The 17,911-nt window shown below is 39.4% G+C and overlaps 1 protein-coding gene across 1 annotated transcript; it reads right to left on the bottom strand.

Annotated features, from left to right (window-relative positions):
* Positions 1-1,025: 1,025 nt before the first annotated feature.
* On the bottom strand, positions 1,026-13,546 carry pxdc1b (PX domain containing 1b). Its single transcript, XM_026180222.2, has 5 exons — positions 12,794-13,546; positions 4,630-4,721; positions 4,420-4,537; positions 4,213-4,324; positions 1,026-3,702 (listed from the first exon to the last, which is right to left on the bottom strand). The coding sequence occupies exons 1-5, from the start codon at positions 13,047-13,049 to the stop codon at positions 3,579-3,581; spliced, it is 702 nt and encodes a 233-aa protein (XP_026036007.1). The 5' UTR covers positions 13,050-13,546; the 3' UTR covers positions 1,026-3,578.
* Positions 13,547-17,911: the final 4,365 nt, after the last annotated feature.

The raw sequence follows: 17,911 nt of genomic DNA, 5'->3' as shown, positions 1-17,911 counted from the left end.
CAAAACGGTTCCTCCTTTAGCTTTTTTTTGTAGTTTAATTTTGTTTTAATAGTATTTAAATCACTTTTGATCTGTACCACTTACTACATTTTTTACAGAAGATTTTCATCGACGTTTACGCCATGTTTACGGTCTTTTTTTTTCCACTTTATGAACGTACACAAATGCAAAAATATAAGTATTTATACTGATGAAACTGCAAGTCAAGGTTTGTGATGCAGGTCGTCCTAATAAACAGGTGGTTAATAACAAATAATTAATGAATATTTATTGTGTTATGTTCAATTTAGTTTTTTATTTTTACATTCCGTTGATAGAACATTTTTTCCACAGTTAAATAGAACAACAAAGATTATCTAATGAAAACAACACAAGATATTGATGTTGATCTTTCTGTTTTTTTACGGGGTTTCTGGTTGCTGTAATTATTTACTTATTTCATCTTGTTGCTGTTTCTTATTTTACAGTTTTCCCCCTTTTTTTAAATCAGCAACCTTTTAACTGTACTGAATTTTGAAGAAGCGACACTGATGATGACTACCTGTACCCACCATCAGGTGTCGCTCTAAGATAACGGGCAGCGGGCCAAGCACCTCAATGCCTGTGTACTTCCATAGAATAAAGTGATCATATACAATAAATATCATCAATATTACCATACATCTCTGTCTTCACTTTCTTTTTAGTAGCATCTTAAATACATAAACATTAAAATACTACCAGAATAAGAGAATTTTCCAGTGATTGCCGTCCAAATTTGTGCACTGCTTCCAATAAGGCTCCAGCAACTTGGAATATTTGCTTCTGATATTCATATTTACAAATCATGATTTCCCAACCAAATATTCTCCACTTCTTTGAGTTTGTGGATGAGTATTGTGCACTTATCACTGAATGCCTCTGAATCTCATATCCAACACTAATGATTGTAGCCACCTTGCTTCTCAAGTTACCCACAGTCTACATCTGCCGTTCTATGACCCTAAGGTCCAATCACTTTGTGCACAAAAGACATCACAGGACCATTTGTTTTATTGAAAACGTTTATTTGTTTTGAGAAGGTTTTTTGAATAATAATTTGTAACCAATACTGAACATCTTTAAGGTTATCAAACATGTTTGCACATAAACTTCATCTTAGAAGTTTATAATTAAGATTCATATTTACAAACCAAAGGTTCATCTCACGTATGACGCACACAAGTAAATATACAATACATTACAAGGCATAGAATGGTTGGCTTCACAGAATGTGGCTGAAATTTACAAAATAAATAAGAATATTTTGTGTAACTTTATTTTCCTATTGTCTTCACTTGTCTCTCTTCAAACCTCTGGCTGGCACACCAGGCATGTAGCTTTGTTTCAGAGTTTCACTGGCACTGGAGTACCAGCGTTGTGTTTTTCCTCATTGCACTGAATGCGTTGAGTACCATTTCAGAACTTCATATTCAAAATAAACTGAATGCCATAAGCTTGCAAAAGAGTCGTAAAGAAGGCAGAGGTCTTGCTGGAGTTTTCATTATTAAATATGAACGCCTATGCTCGTTCATCAATATCAGACAATTTCATGTAGAACAAAATCTTGGTCCAGAAATTTTAGTGGGAAATTCCAGTTTTTTTTCGCACCTTAGACAGAAATGCTTATATACAAAATCAGCACGTCATTCTTGTTCAAAAAACAAGAGAAAGCATGAAATACTTTTGTATCCTGTGAAAGAGCTGTACTTTCTCACGGGGTGAATAGTGATCATGACTGTGTTACTAAACAGATTCATGTGGAGGATCGCCATGCTGACGGCTCATGTGCCAAGTTTGTGGAGGGCTGAATGCCTTTGCATTTGGAAGGGCAGGAACCTGGACACAAGCTGTTAAGTTACATTGTAAGGCCACGGTGACTCCTGCAGTGACAAAACCGCTGAAGCAAAGACAGCTAACACAACACAAATATACATTTTTAGCATTTGGGTCACATTCAAAGCCTCTGCAATGCACCACTGAGTTCTCAGTTTCAGAAGTAAAAGTGCCCTCCTTATAGTACAAACATACAAAGGCGTGAATTTTAACCAATTGTTTGCCTTGCTTCACAACTTTTCCTATAGAAACTTGTAGTACAGCAGAGTTGTTTGTCTTCTTTACATAAAGAGAGGACTTGTTCTGTAGACTCCCACACTCAGCTGTCTGGCTGAACCCACTCATGTCATCTTACAAAAGTGACCTCAATGGAGCCTTTAAACAAAGCTTTCTTTGCCCCATTTTATCACTCATCAGAAAACAACAACAGCAGAGACATGATTCTGTTTTCCACAGGCTACACTCACTCTTGACACCAAATTATTCCTTTATGGGCAAAAAAAATGAGCATTTTTATGAAGCTACATGTCTAACATCACAATTCATAATTCAGACAAAACTAATACAAAAAACGTCTCATCAACATCAAACTCGGCAGCATTTATCTGAACACAAAGCAACAACATAACAACCAAACTTTGTATTTTCTTTATATTATTTTAACTGACAGCAGTCCAAGGCCCAACTGAAGCATGAAAAGGAATCTCCTGCTGATGTTTATGCTGCTGGAGGATAAGATAACATAATTCTTGCTCAATTCACCATCATAATCAAAACCTCTGTGGTTCAGTCCTGGGACAGATGCAAAATTGAAAACCTTGCCCCCCAGTTTGTGGACTGGTGTTTGCTTTGACTGGTCAAATAGGACTCAAAAAGCACTGCACACACTTCAGTGCCTTTAATTTAGCAATTGCAACAATTTGTCACAGGTAACATCTCCAAGACTAGCTAAATTCCACAAGTGTCTATCATCAGAGCCCATGTTTTCTAGTTTCATTCAGCTTTCAGTGTACTGTCATACCAAAGATCCTGCTGCATGACACAGCAACAAAATCAGAGTTTTCCTGTGAGTTTTAAGCTTTTACAAAAAACTTAATGCAGGTGGAAACTGCACCACACAACAACAACAAAAAAAAAAAAAATCCTATAAAAATCTCCTTAACTGTTTTTTGTTTTTGTCTTTTTTCCTAAGTGGCATCACTTCAGGAATCAGAGAACATGATAAACCTTAAAGATCCATCTCTTAGGTCCATGAGAGAAAATCATGAATGTTTCCATAAATTACTTTTGCTTCTTAATTTCCACTGTTGCGTAGTCGCCACTACAATCACACCCCAACCTACAGATTTTAGTTCTTTTAAGTTGCCAAACAGCACGTTAAAAGTGTCACTGAGGATCTATACTGTGTGGCTGCCTCAGGTACATCATCTGAAAGCCTTTTGAAGTGGGAAAAAAAAAAGTAAGGCTCTGGATGAGGCACATCGGTGATGTCACATAAAGTGGATGAAAACAAAGGCGTGCTGCTGTAGCGCTCCTCTAATACTACTGTGCAAACTGTACACCCAGCCAACTCCAAAATGACCAATGCTTATTTAAAAAGTTCTTAAAGTCGCTGGAATAAGCAGCAGCTACGTGGTGTGCAGCATTGCATAGTTGAGTTCCACTGAGGACTACATATTACAGCGTGACAAGCCATCATCGACAAGCATCTGGTAGATCAATGCTCATTCCAGGATGTCTGTTTCAAATGGGACCAGATGGTAGTAGGAGAGGTTGGTGACATATGCTTCTGTTTCTTCATCACACACATCTGTTTCCAATGGCAAAAACTCTGTTCCATCTTCATACCTGGCAATAAAATGAAAGACATACTGGGTTAACCCAGGCCTGTGTAGTTTACCCCAGGAATCAAAGGTGTGATGTAAGTGTCAACATCAAAACACTGACAAAACCTTAGAACTGTGCTGCCATTTATGGGTGATTTGCATTGTTTGTGTTTCTGTGAAGTACCGAGAGGAATGTGTTCCTCTTTTGCTTTCTACACACACCCAGGGAAGGAAGAGCTGCACAGACACACTTCCTGTGCTATGTGAAGCGGGTGGAGGGTCCTGGGGTAGGTTCACATTCTAGGACCTCTTTACTCACCAAAGCATTTATTGTATACACTCAAAGGCAAGCATGGAAATCCTCACATTTGTGAGAAGGCAAGTAGGTAGTTTCTTACTCTGAAGTGGCCTTCAAACCTACAACTGTGTTAAACTCACTCTGGCCCTTAATGTGATTTTAAACATAGCTTTCTTGCTCAGTAACATATGCAAAGGCAGATAGAATTAATGACTGAGCGATCCTTATACTCACGTATGTTCTACAGAGTCGGTCGATGAAGGTCTCTCTTTTTCTTCGGGGATACTGTGATCGAACACGATGGTTTCTGTGTTGGCCAGACAAAATCCATTGGACCGCATGATTTCTGGAAAATGCAGAGAGGAATATTACATCATCCTTAAAGAAATCATGAAAAATAACTGAAATGTAGTTATATTCACATTAAATAAGTATATGAACCTGATATCTTGATTGGACTGTCAAAGCATGGCTGGATTCTGTGGACTTTGTCGTTCCTTAGCACCTGATCCAGGGGCGACCGCTCAAAGAAAGTCAGCATCACCTCTGATCTGGAATACTAAAGAAAGAGGTTTTTGAGTACAGAGCTGATGTGCTCATGTAAGAAGCTTTTATAAGTCTATATGACATGCCATCAGATGAAATACCAACCTTGCATGGCATGTTGATTGCATTCTTCAGTAGCCTTTCCACTTCGTTTAACTTCTCCTCGATGTCGGTCGCTTCTTTGATTTTCACCAGCCCTGAAAGAAACAAAGAACTCTAAATGATTGCGGTACGCTGGATTTGGCTGCTGATTTGAATTCCTGTCAGTGAAATAAAGCTCTATTAACTTGATTCCTTCGATTTAAAACCATCCACTGGATCTCCATGAAGTGTTTTACATCCGTTCATGTCACAGGCCGCCGAGGCAGACCATGTGTGGGTTAGCGTTGAGGACCCAGGAGCAGACAGAGGCGAGGGGATGAAACTTTAAAGCCCAAAAATAACCTTTATTTTGCTAGTTGCAGGTGATAACATACAGAGTTAACTGAGAAAATACCGAGTCAAATAAGACCTAGAACTACAACTTAAACTGCGACAATAAACTATGATCAGACATAGGGTAAGAAACACAGACAACACGACGCTGAACACAGGAAGACTGAAGACTTAAATACACACATGAGGTGATCAGGAGGAGTGGAGACACATGAGGACACAGCTGACTCGAATGAAACATAATGACAACACAGGGGAAAATTACACAGGACACACTAACATGAGACACGGACCTTCAAAGTAAAACAGGAAACATGACAGGCACAGACTAGACACTGAACTAAACCTAAGAACAAACCCTTAACCAGAATAACACTGAAACTTAGGATTATAATATTCAAAACAGGACAACTAAAGAATCAGAAAACAAACCATAATACAGAAAAAACACCAAAATACAAGAAACTGAAAATACTGGGTCAAAATGACGCAGAACCATGACAGTTCAAGAGCCCTGGATGATAAATAGTCTTGCTTTTAGCCTTTGAGCTTCCTTTGGGGTCAAACATTTTCCTTAAAAGCATTGCATTATTATGACCTATTCAATGTTACTCACTTCACCTGTCAGTCTTTTTAATGTTGTAAAAAGTGTATCGCAACAACTCTAAGACACAGTGAAATTTGACGCAGCGGTGCCTTTAGTATAGATGTTTTTGGTGAGCCCTTATCATTTGTACATAGAGACGGATGTACAAAGAAACTTTCCCTCCATGAAAAGGCCAAGTGTAACTATTTCTGCACCTAGAAAATGAAAGAGGGCAAGCTCTACGACCTTTACAGCCATCACTGTGTTAGCTTTCTGTAGGTCAAAACACAAAAGCCAGACAGATTTTAATTCATCCCAACTCTTGAAAAAGACTGGCTCAAATGCAAGAGTCCTTTTTATTTCGGTAACCTTTTTCCTCACAATGCCCCATGATATTTACCTCTCGTAGGAGGAGAGAAAAAACAGACCACATACCATTGTCCTTAGAGCAAGAGCAGGGTGCACACTAACACTGTAAAACTGCCACCGCAATTGCTGGCATTTGTATAACAGCAGTAATAACAGAGGAAAGTAATAATAGGTGGTGGAGTGGCTGTAGAACAATGTCTGTGATAGCACGCTAATCCTGCATAAAACTAGGAATGCAATTTAAGAGGCAGTGGGAGCGTAAAATCAGCACATTTGGTAATAGAAGGCTACCGCCGATATGAGTGAGCAAGTCAGCAGAGCATCATTTACAGCCAGCCTGCTGACAAAGGGATGTGGTGAGGAGAATAATGATGAAGACTGCAGCCACAGGGATGTGGCTCTGTCTGAACTGACTGGGACAGATGAAATGTAGTCACACAGTGGTTACATGGAAGCACTGAGTAAGACGACCTCTATGCACACTCACAGGCTCATCCATTTATAATGACCCACAGTGATGACATCACATCCTGGGGGATGTGAAGAGTGATGTGGCAGTTGAATCATGACTAGGTGCCCAATCTGAAGCTTGTGTTGTGCCCTCCTCCTGTTTAACTTGCAAAGTCCTTTCGATATCCGTTTGCCAGAGCGCGGTGCAAGAACAGATACGAGTTTTAGGCGAAGGATGTCAAACTCATTTTATATCGTACAGCCCACTTTGATCCTAAGTAATGAAACTCCTGTTTCTGTTAGTGTAAAGAAGCTTAATTACACATTTATTCTCTGAAATATCTCAATATAAGGAAGTGAAGTACAATTTCAATCCTACGTCTCAATTTTTCTTCGCGATAAAGAAATGCAAACAAAATCTGTCAGCATCTTTGGACTCAAATTGTAAGAAATAAATGTGCAATAATACAGAAAAATTCTGGTAGTGCATTGCCCAGCCTGACTTGTGATTATAAAACAGAAAGTTTTTGTTCATTCACAGAAAGTTATTTTAAACTAAAACAGAAATTTCCATCCATTCGCTTCCGCTTATCCTTTTTTTCAGGGTCGCGGGGGGTGCTGGAGCCTATCCCAGCTGTCATAGGGCGAGAGGCAGGGTACACCCTGGACAGGTCGCCAGTCTGTCGCAGGGCTAACACACAGGGACAGACAACCATTCACACTCACATTCATTCGCACATTCACACCTAGTGACAATTTGGATTTTCCAATTAACCTATCCCCACAAGCTTTAAAACAGAAATTTCTGTTGTAAATAGACACATCGGCCATTTAATTGTTTCTCACTTAGTTACATTGGTATGGTATGAATGGCCATAGGGGTGTTCTTTTTAAGTAGAGTTAAAATGTGTTCTTCACATTTTAGTTCACTAATTTTCTTCATAGTTTTCTTCAACGATCTTTTTTGTTCTTGATAAAAACAAGACGATACCTAAATAAGTACTAACGCACAAGGAAAAAGCAATGATGAAGTTTATCTACACTTTTGTCAAATAAAAAGAAGAAAATGTTCAAGAGAGACAAGATCCAACCAGAACTAATTAAGATGTGTAGAAAGGCGGGGCAAGTTTGGAAGTGATTCAATCAGAAGTAAACTCCTTATGCAGTTAGGTTAGACACACACAATTTGATCTGGCCCCGGGAAACAGGGTGGGAACAAGGGTTCAGCTAACTCCCGTGCTCCCTGTTTCTCATGAAAATGTGACAAAATGTCAATGTTAAAAGTAGACAAATAGACATATTACAAATTTAGATGCCTAAATTAGGACAAAAACTAATTCACATTTTAGTCAAAAGTCTGTGATTAAAATAAATCAAAATTAACTGTCAAAATGAACACTGCTGTCTTTCACAGGCTTATTCTGGTCCCCGGGCCTTATGTTTGACACCCATGTTTTAGGCACTTTAAGATGTTTTACTACTAAAGCTAGTGATAGGTTTGTGTCAATATTCAGTGTTGTAAACATGCAAAAATTAGATAAATGTGTTACAGATTGGTCCACTCGACCAGAAAAATCAGGGAGTAGTGTCAGTAAATAAAAGCAGCTCTATGGAGAGCAAGTAAAAATTGTTTAAAATATGTAGCTGAAGTCAGAAAATAACCTCTTGGATTAAACAAGACAAGCTTCACAATGTTGGAAATGTGTCCATAAAGTTCATTAGGTTGTGTTACAGTTGTTCATATTAATTCAAAACCTCGGGAGGTTTCAAGTGTGAGTCAGCAGTCAGCAGTTAACATCTTAAACGGAAACAAAGCCTGGATGACAACGTCACTGCGGAGACTTCAAACCACACCCTGTCTTGTTAGTTGTTATCATCGGGGACAGATTTCAAAGTTTGTGTCCACTGATGTAGTGCAGTAATGTTATAAATTAAATGAAAAGAAATACACTTTATTGCATGCATGCACGCAGTCCATCAAGGAATGAATTATGAGGAATAAATCATAAGCATTTAATCTTAGAGATTTGGAGCGATCAAGCTCACAAATTGCTGTTCTTTTCTTCACAGTCTGATCTTGGCTGTGTCTTTGCACATAAATATTTTCAAAGTGGGAACTAGTGGGTAGGGGTGACAACGATGGGACGTTTTTCACTGCATAATCTGGAAGACTGCGTATAACACCAAGACTCAAACGTGTGTGATGTGCCAAAGAGAAGTGTGTGCGTTTCTGCCAGTTTTAACCACTGTTAATCTGGTGTGTGTAGCTTGATTATGTGTCTAATTAGAGAGTGCAAATTTCAGCACGCAACTGCTGCTATCAGTTGGCTTCATACGGTGTTAATCAGTCATAAGGCCCAATGTCGTGTAAGCATGTTATTGTAGATGACAAATACTGATTAATGTTCATTTAAAAAAAAAAAAAAAAAAAAAAAAAAATCACACAGCAAAACTTTTGGATGAGAAAAAATATTCATTAAAGAAAGTTTGGGGATTTTTCGGGAGCGGATTTTGTGCCATAGCTTTGGAAATCACTCTAACACATCAATATTAGAGTGCTTCGCTAGATTACTGACATGTGTCTCATGAGTTTAACCCAGGATGTCTAATTTTCTGTGTTGGCTAGAATTACATGGTTGTAAACTGATTTTTCTGCTTGGACTTTCTGGTTACAGTGGTCCATGCACTATAAATAATTAAACAACGCTGTCATTGGTGGTATAGAGCAAATTATTCTACAGTGAAACCATTTTCACTTTACCCTACAGTGACCTCACAACCAGCCATTTTGGCTCTTTTTAGTTGTCTCTTAGTAGCTTTCACTTTTGATTACTGTACTTCTATTTTTAAGAAGAACATGTGACTGTGTTTATTTACCTGGGGCTGCTCGTTGGTAAAATGTGATCAGTAATCAGTAGCACTAATTGTAGTCATTATAAAGGTAGATTATTATAAAATGCCATGGTGACGAGAAGCTCTGTAATATTACAAAAAATAGAAGCATGTGTACAACAGGAACTCAGCCGTCCCCACGTCTTCCTCATGCACATTATCTAGTCATCCTATGTTGTAAGAGCCACATTTCACAGTTATCTTCTGCAGGGATCTGATAAGCTGCAGTCAGCAGCACAGTACTTAATCATTCAACCACTAACATGCCACAGTTTGTCAACACATTATTCCCGAATACTTCTGTCATCAAGCCCCAGGCATGGTCAGAAAGAAGATGTTACTTTTATTAGCAAGAAGTTGCACCAAGTTGTTGCTGCAGGCCATTTTAATCTTTACACATGCACACTATATTTCCTGTAAAATCTCTATTTGCAGCCACTACGTGTATGCTGCCATTTGTTTGGTTTCACAAAGCTGCTTTGTGAAAAGCTGAAATGGCTCAGCTTGATTCAGCTGTCGTTAAGCTGGAAGTTAAAAGAAGACTTTGGCATTTCGAGGAATTTCGTTTCTTGAGTTATGCTTGATGTTGATAGTGTTGCACGTCCAAAGCTCACCTGCCCCTCCGAGATCATTGATAAATGCAGCAATGTTGTTTTGTATTGAGTTTTCTTGATTAGATTAAACAACTATGTTAAATAGCGACGTTTACAGATGACATGAGAGCAGATCGTGTACCTTTGAAAGGTGCTAGGTTAGGTGAATTCTCCTGTCTGTAGCCATTCTGAGCACATTAATGATCAAATTGCCTATTTTCTTCACTCTCATCTCTCATCTAATGCAAATTTTGAACAGACAATGCATGCACATCCCATTTTAAATGTCAAATTGCATGAAAGTGATGTGCACATATTCCTTTTGCATTATAGGTAGTCTGCCAATTTAATAGCCTCTCCACAGTGTCAAAGTGTCACCTTCGCTGCCTACAGAGTAAAAATTGAGGTTGTATTATATTGTTTAGCATTCATATATTACTGTTAAAAAAAAAAGCCTAAAATAGAGAAACTGCTTGAGTAGGCAACAGAAGCTGACAGTTTGTAAGAGTGATTTCAACGCTGTCTGCGTCTACATTCCTTGATCATATCTAGCTCACATGGAATGTGAGCAATCGCTCGCTGTCTGTATGCTCATGGGGTCACATGTAAGGTAAGTGTGATGAGGCCCTGGCAGACCAGCGGTACTAAATATGGGAAGTCCACTCCTCCGCAGTCGCCCTCTTTCTCATCATGACATAAGTCTGAAAAGCTCTGCACGCCTTCCTTGTTGCCTAGACGCAGCACAGAAACAGGAAAACATGACCAGAGCCAGAAATTGTGGCAAAATGGACTGAGAAAGGGCAGACCTATGGTTTTGTGTATTTTCTCCCCTCAAGATCTTCAATCAGGGCAGCGATTAGATGGCATGCAAAGGAAATATTAAAAAGGGATAGGAATTCAGGAATTCCTCAATTTCTTTTAACCCTGTGGCTCACAATCCGTCAATGAAATGCTCAAACCAGTTTCAAACACTAAAATGGTCTTGATGTCTCCTTCAGCTTCATTTATCATTGAGCTATAATCAGCATGAGAGTGACAGACGGAATAAAGAAGTGAAAAGTGAGTCATGAGATCAAAAATGTCTCGTCCCAAAATGCATTCCACACTGCACTGGCTGAGGCGAAGCAGCTAGCTGTCAACAACTCTGTCAGCTATTTTAGTGCCTGAGCAGGAAGCCAGCCTTTCCAGTCCCAGCTAAAGGGATGTCTCCAAAACACTGGTATAAGCTCAGCAAGTAGACACGAAAGCAAAGTGCCGAGGGGGGGGGGGGGTCCTCTCTCACACAGGAGAGGCTGGGAGTTTTGCCAAATTTGTGACAGTTGTGGGGTATCCAAATCCTGAATGCTGGAGGTTCACACATAGTATACCAAAAGACTGCCGTCTGCAAAGCACTGCCTTATATTTTACTGTTTAAATTACCTGATATCAGTAGCACAAAATCTTTCACATTCAGTTTTGGACGAACGTTTTAGTTATATTTACTCAAAATTAAGTGAAGTAATTTAAAAAACAAAAAACAAAACAAACAAGTTATTTCTGCAGTAGTTTGTGGCTGGATGGCTCTCCCGCACTTCCATTTAAAAATAAATAAATAAAAATAGAAAGTGGAAAAGAGTGCGGGAAAACCACTAAAAAGACCCCTGGATTAAGCCAGACACAGGTGGTTTAAAGTGACTATGAAAGGCAAATATTGCAACATGGTCAAAGACAACGTAAACAGTATGCTTTGGTTGGATGCTCAGACACAGTAAAGCCAAGCTTTAACTTGAATACCCCGCTTGCTTTTGAAGGAAAAACCTTCACTTTCATATCTTTAAAAGAATCACCAAATCTGGAGACATGCGATGGCAAAATAGTGTGTCAAATAACTGATGTTAACCTAAAATGCTACCATCTGGACTAACTGTTTATATCTCAACAAGTTTATATTTCAGCACTCATCTTCTGCAAAACTGTGTACTTTTTATCCCTCATAATAAAAAATGTGCATAAGCAATAGAAATATTTTTGCCGTGGCCTTTGATCCAAGTTTTAAGCTACCAGAAAAGACTTGCTCCAGCAGCAAGCTTGTGATGTAAGATGTAAAGAACAGATTTCCACACTGAAAGTCTGCATTGGTACTTAAGGATCCCCATAGGGAATCCAGCTCCCACAGAGTCATGGCAACAAATCTTACACATAGTGTGTCCAGTCTTTTAGGTCCTAAATATTGACATAGATTAGAAACATGCTGTCAGCACAGACTTCTATTGATGTGACATCCTAAAGAGCACAATGTTAATTATTAACCTCCAAGGCTCTGAAGCCTTTCAAATTAGAACCAAGCCTTTGCTGATTAAGCTCAATATTTTTCGTGTATTCTGCTTTGTTAATCACCAGCACTTTAATCAGCCCTATGGTGTCAATGGATCATTTGCAGATCTGGATCTGACTGCAATGCACAAAGACAACAACTTCTGTACCAGCTCTTGCAAAATGTAAACAGGAATATAATCTGCAGGAGGATTTCCTTTAGGGAGTCCACCGCAAACTCCAAGACAAACTTTTCAATTAGTTAAAAAAAAGTGGTCAGTGCTGATTTAGTTCGAGGTAGCTTCATATTGCTGAAAAATGCTGCAAAAGTCTGGTAAATAGTAGAAAACTGAGCTTCAATTATTTCACTAATTACATAGAAATGCCATCTGCAAGTTTAATTGCTTGAAATGCCAAAATTAGTTTTCTTTGTTTCGGGACTTCAGAGTAAATATTTCTCTTCTGGAATCTGAAACTCGTAGTGCTAAAGAGGACAGGGTGGCCAACTTACTTCCTACACTTACAGTATAAATGCAATACGCTCCTGAACGGGAATATAATAATAGAAATGAGTTATTTCTGATACTGCTCGATCATCGCTTCCTGCCTTGTAGATTAGTAACTGTCACATGTTATCCGCTGTCACACCAACCTTCTATCAGTGGAGATTTGGACAGATCTCGTCTGTCCTCCGGAAAAGACTCCACCAGTCTCCTAAACAGCCGCCCGAGATCAGAGTAACTGCGATGCAAGTATAAAATGTTCCTGTCAGACCACTCGGTCCTGATCTCGAAAAACTCCTCTTCCTCTCCGCTCTGACTGATAATAAGTCTCCGGATCCCGTTAACCCAGCAGTCCCGGACGAACATGTTGACCAGGGACGTCCCTTCAAACACAGCCGATGCCATTCCTCCAAGCCGTCAGTCCAGCATGCTGCGGCGGGCCCGGTGAACAGCAGAATGAGGTGTTCGCGATGACAATGTCAAATACATAAACAAATAAAAGGCAAGGCAACTTTGGTAACTTTTCGACCAGCCTCTGTGTCTGAGCGGCAGCAGAGTGTGAGCGAGAGGAGGATGATGGCTCAGCCCATCACAGGCGTAATCTCAAACGTGGCATGACTTAGAAAGAAAAAAAAAAATAGACTTTAGAGCCAGAGATAACGCCCCTGAAAAACTGATTTGGTAATATTGATCCAAGTGCGGGTTTTTTTCGTCAATTATTGACCAAAAAAAGAGAGAAAGAAAAGATCCAACACTAAACCCACACCTCTCAGAATAAGACACTGCTCCCTCCCTCTTTGCGCTTCCAGAGCATTTAACCTCACACTTGGATCAGCAGTTGCTTTTCTTTCAGCGCAGTTTCCTCCCCTCTCCCTCCTTTCTTCCTTCCTCCCTCCTTGACAACAGGCTATTATTATGCAGGGAATGCAAAGGGCTGTGAGGACAAAACTGTCCATCTCCTTGTGTATAATCGGGATCGACAGGTTCAATCATTCATTTTCTTTTGCACACTGTCAACTAGTTATTGGTGACCCTGCATGTGAGGTCGCTGCTGTGTATTTCCATAAAAATCAGCACTCCTAATCTTGAAATGAGATGTTTGGAATGAACCACAGGGAGAAAAATGCCCAGAAAGGAGTCCAAAAACAACTTTTGAATGGACTAAAGGTCCTAGTTCTTGGCAGTGAGAAACTTTGTGTGTTTTCTTGCAGTTGTTTGTGTGTCTTTGTGGTCTTTGCATCTCCATGAGGTCCTGTTATGGCTTTGGGGAACTGGTTTGTATTTCTGTGGTCATTTTGCATCTGTCTGCAAAAAGTTTGTGTCTCTTTTCATTTTACGCTCCTCTCTGCAGTCATTTGATTACATTACACAGAGAACAAGCCCTTACTGTCTGAATCTAGTGAAGCAGGCAGAAACACGGGAGGGCAATGAAATTGTGCTTCTCCAAGATTCTTCATTTCAAACTATTTTATAACTCCCGTCTTCACAAAGTACTGGTATTTTTTGCCAATATGTAACCACAGCAAAATGATGCGCTGCTCCATGATGTTGATCTTGGGAGAGAATAACCTAAAGAGCTGATTTTCTCTGCATTGCTCACTGATGTTTAGCTGAGTAGCGAGACTGGTTAAAAGAGGCTTTGCAGGAAGTCAAAAAGTGGCGAATCAGCTGTACTAAAAGACAGTGGGGGAAAGGACTGTCTGCAAACACTTTTCTGGTAAGCAATTCATAAATTCCACGCAGGAAATAGCATGTTAATAGCTGGTAAAAGCAAGCTGTAAAACACCCCTTACAGTACAGGAACACAATTGCACCTGCACACGTAACAGGAATCATTACAGAAAAAATGAGAATTGTTCTGTTGAGATTGGTGAAAGAAATTCTGAGATGTGTAATGTGCACATCACGTTTTATGAGACAGAGCAGGTGGTTGGTGCAGAGTCCGCCTTTGTGCCCCGTTTGTTGCTCACAATTGTACCTTTGTGAGTGACTTAGGATCATAATGGCAAACACGAGCACTCCCAACAAGGAAATCGAGCCAGTCGTGAAAGTATAAAGTTTCAATTTGCCACATTGAAGCTGTCCGAAGAGGATCCCTTCATATTTAACAGTTTAATATCAAGCTGTTTCATAGTTCCTCGCTGCCAGTGAGCACTCTTCATTATCATACTGTCTGCACAGAAAGGCTGCTATGGAAAAAGACTCGAGGGATTCCCACTTCACTGGAGGTCTAACATTGTCAACCACAGATAGAATTTCATTTTGCACTTCCCATGAAACATTTTTCCCCTCTAATTTACAGTTTTATTATCTTGAAGCCTACTTACTGAAAGTGATTTCCACAAATACGAATAGCCGTCTCTTTGAAAGTAAGTAGCAGAGTTACAGTCCCTGGTCATAAAGACGCTGCAATCTCCTTATAATGTATAATACTGGGTAGCCAACAAGTGTCCTATAGAGGTGGCCAATTATTGATTTGTAAGAATATTGTTTAAAATAATATAAAGACTGAAACTAACCTGGTTTAAACCCCATTTCAGTTTTCCACTCTATGATTCAGATGCTTTTTGGGGTACTTGGATCCTCATAGTACTTTGTTTTGTTTGTACAACTGCACATCCCTCCATACATCTGGTATGGAAACATATTACATGTCCAAAAGAAAGCATTAGAAATGTTACGGAGCATCGCACGAGGCATACAAAATTAGATGATCGCTTGCGTCGCTGGTTGTTTACGCCAAGAACTGGGATAAAACACTGTTCTCTCAGATTGCTAGTCACACAGTACCAACCATTAACCTGCATCATAGCTGTAGCCGAAATTACAGAGTGGAAAGAAAATGACTGTCATTTAATATCATAGTCGCTCTGACAAGCACTGGATGTTGAATTGTCACGTGGAGGCGTGCCATGTTGTTTCATCTATAAGTGTTCGCAAAGGCATCCTGAAATGTAACAGTCTCAGTTAGCCATCTCTTTAGCTTTTTAGAGGCCAGACATTAATATGAAGGTTATGTTGCACACCTCTAATGTCTGATCGTGTTTAAATAACCAGACAGACGTGTCCAAATTCACGCTCACACACACCAAATAGACATGAAATAGAGGGAAATTTACAAAAAAAAAAAAAAAAAAAAGTGCCAGTGTAAAAACACTGATACCAGGCTGTCATGTAGGGAGAAAAACACCTGCTCTTGGCCTCCTTTACTCGGTGCTCATAGGACAGACCCATCAGCAGAACCCAGTCTTTATTATGAGGAGAGTTTGTTTTGCATGACTACAGCACTATTGTGTTGCAGAAATCTATCTACAGACGGGGTTACCTTGTGTCAGAATGACACATGCAAAACACACAGGAATCAATAAGAGCCAAGTTGTCATTGCTGATAACCAGTGGACAGCAGAGGCGAAAGATGAGAGGAACATTTCACCTATTAGCCTGGGTGGTATTTCAAGTAGATACATTCTGTCTCCTTGAATGTCAACCCACTTTTTACATTTGTATTAGTTGGTTTAGTGATATTAACTTTTTTGCCATTTTTAAAAACATTTCATATTTGTGTCCATCATTTTTTGCTTTGATTACTTCTATACAAAACCAAAAGTGAGTTGCAGTAAAACAAGAGTCTGCAGACAAGCCATCAGTTCTTTCACATCCAAATGCTACTATAGGCAAAAACACCTATATGCTAAGATGCAAGTTAAAATGCTAAACTGTGATGAGCATCCTAACTTCATTTGGGATGAATGTTGAGCACCTAAACCAGGTTCAACTGGGCTGTTTTGCCTTTTACTATTGCAAATTAGCTAAAAATATATTCTTAGCAAATAGCCCAACCTATTAAGATTGGAAATGACTAAAAACAAAATGTTTCAAAAGTTAAAAATAAATCAGAGAACATGTCAGACTTTTAATTTGTTAGAAAACAACTCGCTGTGCTGCCATTCTGTCAAGTTTCCTACTGAAAAAGAGTTTAGGGGTTTCTTTTCTCAGCTATAAGCCAAGTGTGGAGATGCTACGAGCTAAATATTTCATTTTAAGCACGAATGATTATATTACTTGAATAAACCACCTCGGTATAATCAGAAAGCCCCTTCTCCCCTTGTGTAATAATGGGATACGTCTGTTTTGAGCAGGGCTTCAATCTGTGGTTTGGCCACATTTATAGAGTCAGCACATTCTACCCCAATACCTCGCTCCAATATACGAAATTCCTCTGAAAGCATAAACTTTAAAAGGAAAAATAGATTTGCCTACTCACTCTTACAGACCGTTTAAGCCACGTTCTAGCACATTTGTCTCCCATTACAGTCATGAGAATGCCAAAGCTCTGTGAGGGAAGCTGCAGGAGGGCTTGATCGGCTTTGGTTTATCTGATGCAGAGGTGTGGACTCGAGTCACATGACTTGGACTCGAGTCAGACTCGAGTCATTAATTTTATGACTTTAGACTTGACTTGAAAAAATGTTCTAAGACTTGTGACTTGACTTGGACTTTTACACCAATGACTTGGGACTTGAATTGGACTTGAACCGGTTTACTTGAAAAGACTTGATATTTTACCCCAAATATAAAATTTAACATGCATATTATATAGAGATTGAAAATGTGACGTCATTCACGGGTAGAACCGCAAAGGATTCTGGGAACTCGTGGCAAGCGGTACTAGCGCACGCAGGCTTTCAATTGAAATCAGTCACACAGCGATAAAAAGAAACACAAAAATGTCAAGAAGCTGTTGTATTATTAACTGCAATAGCCGGTCGCATGACAGCCACAGGAAGCCGACGGGTAAAGAGATCGGTTGTTATCGGATTACGTCGTGGAAGAGAAATTGTTCGAGCCATGTTTCCGAAGTAACAAAGACGCGACTGGATTGCAGCCATTCAAAGATCAAATATAACGTCCTAGAACACTCCAGCTCACAGGTTAGTCTGCTCCAAGCATTTACACGAAGGTCAGTCTGCTGTTGTAGTTAATGCGTCATTTTCATAACATAATTGGTGATATAGGTTACAAGCAAGTCTGGCGCTGAACAGAAATGGTCGCGCTATGCTCCTTTATTTATTGTGCATAAATAGTGAATTGTCCTGACACAATATTGCGTTTCGCTTCTGTTATTATGGTACATTGACAAAAACATATACTTTTATTCACAGGATAAAACAGGTTTTTTGTATCACTAATTGCCCAGTACGATTACAGCATACAGTATTATTGTCACTGCTACATTTCTGTGATGCTACCAGAAATTATTTCCACTA

Source organism: Astatotilapia calliptera, chromosome 9, assembly GCF_964374335.1.
Source record: "Astatotilapia calliptera chromosome 9, fAstCal68.1, whole genome shotgun sequence".
In the NCBI taxonomy this organism is placed as follows: domain Eukaryota; kingdom Metazoa; phylum Chordata; class Actinopteri; order Cichliformes; family Cichlidae; genus Astatotilapia; species Astatotilapia calliptera.
This window is presented reverse-complemented; position numbering and strand designations above follow the sequence as displayed.